Consider the following 8,477-nt stretch of genomic DNA (forward strand, 5'->3'; position numbering starts at 1 on the left):
CTAAACTGTTTTTCTACAAACACAACGGACGCGATTGTTTATATGAATAATATCTTTTTATCTTTAATATTTACACAGATAGCAGTCTTTTAACATTTTGTTAGCTTTTTTAAATGCACTTAAATGCTAGAATCTGAACTGATGGTAGTAGGAACTCTGTACTGGTGACTGAGTACATTAAGATATGCCTTCTAATAATGCATAAGGTGTGTCTACGCTGGTGGGAGAAAAAAAGAGTTTCATTTGAATTATAATAGAGCTGAATCTTGTTGGATTTTTTCTTTTTTTAATGAAGCTAAAATATTCTAGGACTGATGTATTGGTCACATGATCTTCATATGTGCTTATGTTTAAATCTGAGCCTTCACACACCAGATACCTGAGCAAATACTTGTATCCAGTATTTTTCTATAGAACACTTACACCTGTTGCACATCAGGTGCTCTAGTCGAAAGCAGTATTTTGTATTTCATCTCAATTCACATCTATTTAAGTCTATGCTGTGGAAAACTTGCAAATTTCTTTGTGTACTTTGGTGAAAATGGATTTTTTTTTGTCAAAACAAAACCCACAACTTTTTTACTTAACAGGGGGATTATAAAATATTACCAGAGGCACAGGAAGATCAAAATCATATGCTTCAGTGAAAAATACTTAAGAAATAATGGTAGAATTTAGGCTACTAATTGTGATAGGAGTCGGAGTCCAAGCACTGTTAACTATTATTGTTCCGGGAAATGTAGCATAGACCTATCATTTCAAAGCACTGTCTATGAATTTTAAAACCTCTCCTCCACTGCATGAGCAATGCAGAAAAAAGATGTTTTAAAGACTGTGTCTTGTACAAGAGTCTGTGCTCCCATCTATTGCCCAATAAATGACAGGTACAGAAATATACAGAATCTTTTCCATCACTCTGTCAGCTCTGTTGTCAGGTAACAGATGAAACCTGATAGAGGTGAATCTAAACTTTGTTTCTGTATTTCTAATTTACATTCCCTCTTTAGAACAATCTATCCACTTAACTCCTGCTGAACTGATGCAAATTATGAACTGCTGCCAGTGGACTATAGTGGCGTAAAAATTGAGTAATAGGAGTATTTCAAATGTGAGAAGTTAGTTAACATCCTGGAGTTGCAAGATGTTGTCGACTTATTTTGGATAATAATTTTATTTCTGCAGTATTTACAAGTTCCCATGTTCAGAAATACAGTTTCCATTTCCAGATTTATTTTTTTTTGCAGAGTAGCACTATTTCTAATACTGTATTCATAGATTTATATGGTTTTTATATTGCAAATTCTTTTTCTTAGACAGAGGCACAATGATGTGAGTCAAGTACAGATTGTCATCACTCAGTTTGAACTTCTTGGGTTCGATCACTTAAAGCTTTTACTAAAATCACAATATTCATTGAGGATTAGTTGAATGATAGGCCATGATTAATAGCTCAGGCACCAGTCATAATTACTCTGAGTCGATTTGTTCTGCTGTACTAAGTCAGCATATTTCTTTGCTACATCCTGGTCCACACCAATCTCATTGTTCTAATTCTTGACTCACAATAGCAGCAAGGAAACAAAATTCCATCTGTTTCCACCAAAGGAGCAAATAAATTAGATTGTGAGCAGAAAGATCTATTTGTTAAGCATCACCTTCATACTCTTCATAACTGAAGTAAGGAAATTCATGCTCAAGTAAAACGAGTGAAATAAACTAACTCCTGTTCCTCTAAGAGATCTTCAGGATTTTTTTTAACAGGAAAGCTGGTCCCCAGTGCAACCAAATAACAGTAGAATGACTTCTGTTCTCTGTCAAGGCAACAACAGCCCAATACAGTTTGAGTAATCTTTTTATTAGCGAACAAATAAATTTTTTTTCACTGCCATCAAAATGACCCTTACTTTTCAGTATTTCAAATTCTCCCTGGAGCTCTTTATGAATATCTAGTAGTGTGCTTTGAAGGTGATTACACTGCACTTTGTCCCTCCTCTGTTATACAGTATTCTAGCTATTCAAGCTAAGCATCTCTGCTGTGAAGAGAAAATAGATTGAGACATCAAACACATTTGCAAAATACAAAATTCACTAGGTTTTATACAAGAATATGAAAATAGAAAAAGGCTAGTTGAAACAGGGTTGAAAATATCAAACACAAAATGAATGAATGAGCCAAGGTGTAAATATGAGATACAGAAATAATATTCTAACTTTGCTAATCTTTACCTATGTAATATTCATCATAAGAGTATTTCTAAACTTCTGAAGAAATTGTTCACAAAATAAAGGTTTCTAATTTTGTGATCTCTTGTTAGATTTTATTGAACTCAATTTTTTTAATACGAGTTCTGAAGAGATGGATGTTTTCAAACTAGCATGCAGAGACCGTAAGACACTAAAGGCACTCACAATGGGCAGAAAAGGAAAACAAGATAATCTGTGTGGCATTTGGGAAAAAAGTGATGTTGTGGAAATTTTATGATGCTCATAAGGAAAAAATCTATCAAACAAAGGTCGGGAGAAAAAAAACTGTTATGAGGAAAGTGCAGGTCAAATGAATGACAACAATGATGAATGAAAGATTTGATCTAATGGTGGAGGATGAATGAGGAATCTGGAACAAAGGAGCTGAAAAAATAAAGCCAGAATGGTCTTAATATGAATGTTAAACTTGTCTTGAACAAGACAGAAAAGGTGCTAAGCCAGCAGACAAATCCCCAAATAGGAAGACTATGGAAAGTGGTAGTTTGAAAGAAAAGTGAAGAAAACAAATAGGTGGAATATACCCATAGGGATGCAATAAGAATGGAAAAGGAGTGAAGATGGGGAACAACGGAATGTACAGGAAAATGAAATCTATTGCCCTATTTCCCTCACCTTTTCAGGCTTTCTGTTGTCACATTCAGTCACCTATTTGATTATAGTCTTCAGGGAATTTGATATATCTTAGATGGGCTTCCTCATATGTTATGGGCTATATTAACAAATGATGAAAAAGAATGGTTGGTTTATCTTTTCTGGAAGACACACTGCCACTTTATACAATCAAAACAAATAAATGAATAGTCTTGTTTTTACGCTTATCTTCATAAAGTATTGTGCTCATCTACAAAAGTATGACTTGACAAAGCTGTTTAATGTAAAGCCTATGAATACAGACATTTAATATAGCAGTGAGGCTTTAGAACTAGTCACAGAAGATCACCTTATTTAAATTAAATTTCTTTATAAAACATAAACTACACTATAGCTCTGACTGATTTGGGAACAAATATTACCCTTACACCATCAAAACCTTACCAGCTACTCCAGCTCCTTTGCTGGATACTGACAGGGCAGAAGGAAAGTTATTAGATTATCGTGTTATGAGATGACAGTGGAAAGTGACACAACTGTGTCATTGTGGGTGCAGCTTTCCACTAGCCCCCATGTAAGTCTGCCAGTCCCGATTTAACAAACTTGAGTTTTTTTCTCTGCCAGGTTTTACACTACCCTGTTTCTTGACCTTTATGCCCCTAACTTCTATGCTTTTCATTGTTATCTTGAATCTCCACAAACTGCTTTGTGACCACTTTCAAATTTATTCTCTTGCCCCATCGTGTCCCTACTTTACTTTTGCTTTTGCCACAATGAATACTGATAAAACACTAGTTTGAAATTTGAAATCAGATAGCTCAGTTTCTGGCAGAGCACATGCTGTTATTCTAGAGTCATCTTTTTCTCTCTTCTCTCTCTCTCTCTCTCAGCCTTTATCTCTTTCTTGCTCTCTCTTTCTTCCCTTTCTTTCATTTCTTTCATATAACATCTCCTTGTACAACTATGTACTACTTGAGTTGAGCAGTCAAGAAGTTAATAGCTGGGATATCCTTGGAGGCTGAAATGTAGTAATATTTGAAGTCACTGGCACTCTGCAGAGGAAAATGTAATCTATGTTTTTTAAAGACACTTTAATTGCTCAGCAATCATGCAGAACTGAGAAATATAGCTCTGCTTCCAAGATAATAACTCCCCAAATTGCAAAGGTCGCTTACTCAATACCCTTGCTATCTAGCAAAATATGAGAATGACACCAAAACTCAAAACCTCAACTTTATGTTAACCTATTATTCGGTATTAGCTTTCATGTATTTTTGTAATGTTTCACAAAACCTGCTGTGTGTTACTGTCATTTAAAACATAAAGACTTCATCTAGCTTTGTTGCTAAAAGAAAAAAGTTGTTCGTATGCAGTCCATTTACATAGCCCTAATTCAGCTAAAACTAAAACAAAAAATGAATGGGAGTTCTGTATTAGCAAACGGATGAGAAGCTTTAGCACAGAGGAAAGGTGGCAATACTAATTACAATCAGCTTTCACTGACCCTTGCTGCTTTTTCTTCTAATTTTCCTCTCTTTTTGTGCAACTATTCCACCAACTAAAAAGAGTTCAAAGCTTTTATTATGTTAATTCTATTTTAATTATTCATATGTATTTAACATTTAAACATAATCTCTATATGGTTATCATGATGTTATTAAAAGGACATAATGTAGCTAATGCATTGATTAAAGATTTCCCAGAAATTTGCAATGTCTGTCATATCTGAACTTATAATCATATCTGAACTTCTGAGGGTGAAACTGTGGATCTCTGTTCTACCTGCTCAAAACTTTCTCTGTGCAAACTACCTGAAAAAAGGAATCAAGTAGTCTTTTTAACCCTTTTTCTTCCTTTTCTTTTTTTTTTTTCCTTTTCCTTCCTAAATATTATATGGCTGTGTACGTAAAATAGGTTCTTAGGTTCTATTCAAAGATAATTTTAATGGTGTACAAATCTCATCTGTACTTTTGAAGATTTTACTCAGAATAACACCTCAAAACCTGGAACTGTAGAATAATACTTTGTCTTTTCTTTTCTTTTCTTTTCTTTTCTTTTCTTTTCTTTTCTTTTCTTTTCTTTTCTTTTCTTTTCTTTTCTTTTCTTTTCTTTTCTTTTCTTTTCTTTTCTTTTCTTTTCTTTTCTTTAAAGAAACAAACAACCCATGTCAATGCTGAAGAGATACCACACCTGTGTCATAATGAATTGCAAACCCGTCATAACACCGAAGACAAAACTATGTTCAGTACCATGGACAAGTACTGCCCAAACTGTCCATCACCGCCAGAACAACTTATTCAAAAAACACCTTTTGTTACAAAAAAAAGACCAGCTCCTGCTCTTTTATAATAAGATCACACATTCTAAATATTTCTAAACTCTTAAGACCTAATTTGTTGAAATCGTCACAATTCTAATTAAAAATATGTGGCAAAAAGTATCAGCATCAGAAAATACAGGACTGTAGAACTAGTTATCATGCCTAACTTGTTCCTTCTGCTAACTTGTCCTTTCAGCTTGTCACTACCAGCATAAAACTAAAACCAAGAAAACCCAGGAACCTAAAAAGCAAATTAAAATCCCCAAAGCTCTTGTCACTCCTTTTTAGCATAACTTGCCCTTACAAGTAGTATGAAATATTTACAATGCACTATATTTATATTCATTTGTTATATGATGCTGAAGATAAAAGCCCTGTAAAAAAAATGGTGGTATAAGAGAGTCCCTTTATCTTTTTCAATATTTTGTATGTAAGTTTCCCAACTAAATTACAAGCGCCCATAATAAATCAACTTTTTCACAATAGTTTAATAATGCACTTTCATTTTGTTAAATTCAAAAGTTATACATGTTTCATAAATCTCAACAGTCCCAAGAAGATGTGGCAAAATGTTTGCCTAATGAAATGATGGGCTTTGTCTTCACGAAAGTGAAAAGTTTGTCTTTTAATATCTGTAATAAATATCTAGACAGTTTCTAAGGAATCAACAAATTTTCAGTTTCATAGATGATACTCTACAGCTCAAAATTAAGTATAGGGCAAAAAATTGTTTTCTCAAATTAGTCAACCTTCTAAATCCCTGTTACAATTACAGACGAACGCATTTTACAACTTGGTGCACAGAATCAGCTGGTACACTATGACTCTGGTATCAGAGACTTTATAAAATAATGCTATCTCCCGTCTGTCCACTAAACTGCATTGGAATCTAATGTCAACAATGGCATTTTTTAACTCCTAATTCTCTGGAAGAATTTATATTGCCATTAGAATTATGTTTTAAGACATATCCTTCATCTGTCATATGTCTCCCACTTCCTCAGATCATTTTCCAGAGTCTGTCATCAGTCAGTGCAGCTTGACACTTGTCATTTACAAGTTAGGGGTCCATGAAATTCAAAGGAAATTTATCCAGTGTCTTACATAGCATCAAAAATATTTTTTGTGAAGATTAAGATACCTATACCTGTTTTATTTTCATGAAAACAAATCACTTTGTAATACTGAACTCAATATCCAAGTCTAGATCAATACATCACTTCAAACAAAATGGCAGATCCACATACTTTTATGCATGATCAAATTGAAGGATCACACTTGGGTTCTCCTTGTAATTATCACTACTTTAGGAACACTGTAACAAGTCCTGTCAGCAAACACATTTCTCTACTAAAAATCCACTGATAACTCACAGATATTCATAAAATATTTCAATTTAACTATCCAAAATCAAATAAAATGCTAGAGAAAATTGCAAAGAGCCCAAACAGTTTCAGTATTTTTTGTTTTGTTTTGTTGTTTGCTTTTTCAGTTTATCTGCAGTTTTGGGGTTTGGGTTATTTGAACTTCAGCAACACTTTTAACTCACTTGCACGTGTAAAACATTTAGAAAGAAGTGATGGGTCGTATTCATAAAACTTACCCTCACATTTTTTCTATCAACAGTTTCTTTTAATTGAGCATTTTCCATTCGTGCCAACACACTTGTTGAAATGTTGGCTGTAACCAAACACCAGCTGCACTTACCCCAGTGTTGTCATGGTGACAATGGTGTACCAGAAGGCTGCAGGGATGCTGGTGAACTTGCTGGCTGATGAACCTTTCTCTGCATAGTACATGACTGTGGCAAAGATGATGATGGCCATAGTGAGTGAGAAGAGGAGGAAGCCTAACTCCGAGGCACAACTTTTCAGGGTATAGCCCAGGATGCGCAGCCCCTGTGAGTGGCGGGAAAACTTAAAGATCCTGAAGACACGAAAGACTCGTAGCGTCACAAAAGCCCCACTGACATCCTCGTTATCTGTCATCACCAGACCAATGTAATATGGCATGATGGCGACCACATCAATGATACTCATGACACTGCGCACGAATTTGTAGCGACTAGGGGCTGCCAGCAGACGGAGGAGATACTCAACTGTGAAGATCATGACACAGGCAGTATCCAGACAGAAGAAAGCTACAGCGTAGCGCTCTCCACAGGGCAGCTCCTTGATGCGACCCGGGCTTACCCCACAGGGCACTGTCTCCACCACGTTGGCAATAACAGAGACGGCAATGAAGAAACCAGTGACATAGTAGAAGACCAGAGCCAGTGTACTGGTGTGTGGGTTTTCAAAGGCCCGCCACATCCTCTGCCGAGCTGTCATTGAGGGCAGGGAGCTCTCGGCAGCATGATCCTGATCCGCATCATCCTGCAGGCGCTCGGCATTTTCACGCTTGTACTCCTCATAACAGCAGTCGCCAATGATCTCGGGGATGATGCCAAAGAAGGCCAGCTCCTCATCGTAAGCCGAGATGCACTCCTGGCGGGGATAATGAAGCTTCCCGGTACGGTAGAAGTTGAGAATGTGGCGGAAGATGTCAGGGTCCCGATCAAAAAAGTACTGCTGTGTCTCAGGGTGGTAGAAGAAGTCCCGCTCTGAACTGCCCAAGAGAGTGTCGGGGTAGCGCTCTAAGGTGTCCAGCCACGTCTGGAACTGGATGCCACTCACATTCAGCACAATCAGAGAGTCCTGGCTTCGCTTCCTCTCCTGCCGTGGAGCAGCTGGCATGGGACCTGTGGCCACTGGCATCCATCCTATGGCCGCTGCCCTGGCAAAGGGGAACCAAGCTGCTACTCCCGCTGCCATGGTCCCAAACAACTACTACAGCTGAGGGAGTCAATCTAGAGACAGTTCTGCTCCAGCCACTAAAATAGAGAGGGAAAAGAAAAATACAAACGCTCACACATTTTCGAGGCACCAGAATTTCTGAAGATTGTTGTGACTCTCAGTATTAACCGAAAATCTTTTTGCTTCCTTCTTGTTTCCTCCCCTTTTTCATCCCAAGAATATCCTTTCCAGGGGCTGGTTAGCCAGTTAGGACAATAAATCAGGGCACTTGGAAATCAACATATTCACAGCAGCTACTCTAGCAGCCAGATCCTTTGGATACAAGCTCCACGCGAGGCCCCTGGACGGAAGCAACGCTCCACACCGCGCTAACCCCAGGAGCCGGCTAGTCGCCCTGGGTGCAGCGCTGCAGCCACCTGGAAGGAGATTTTCCTCCACGCGCGATGCAGCCTGTCCCCCCCACCCCCCCCCTCCGCTCCGCTCCGCTCCTCTCCGCTCTGCTCCCC

General features: G+C 37.5%; 1 protein-coding gene across 1 annotated transcript in view; it reads right to left on the reverse strand.

Annotated features, from left to right (window-relative positions):
• KCND2 (potassium voltage-gated channel, Shal-related subfamily, member 2) overlaps window positions 1-8,050 on the reverse strand; it is a 279,454-nt gene extending 271,404 nt beyond the window's left edge. The window contains exon 1 of the mRNA XM_009883677.1: window positions 6,884-8,050. Within this exon, the coding sequence (XP_009881979.1) occupies window positions 6,884-7,989 (1,106 nt within the window). The 5' untranslated portion in view covers window positions 7,990-8,050. The remainder of the gene's footprint in view (window positions 1-6,883) is intronic.
• Between the last annotated feature and the right edge of the window lie 427 nt (window positions 8,051-8,477).

This window comes from Charadrius vociferus, unplaced genomic scaffold (genome assembly GCF_000708025.1).
Source record: "Charadrius vociferus isolate BGI_N301 unplaced genomic scaffold, ASM70802v2 scaffold43, whole genome shotgun sequence".
Taxonomy (NCBI): domain Eukaryota; kingdom Metazoa; phylum Chordata; class Aves; order Charadriiformes; family Charadriidae; genus Charadrius; species Charadrius vociferus.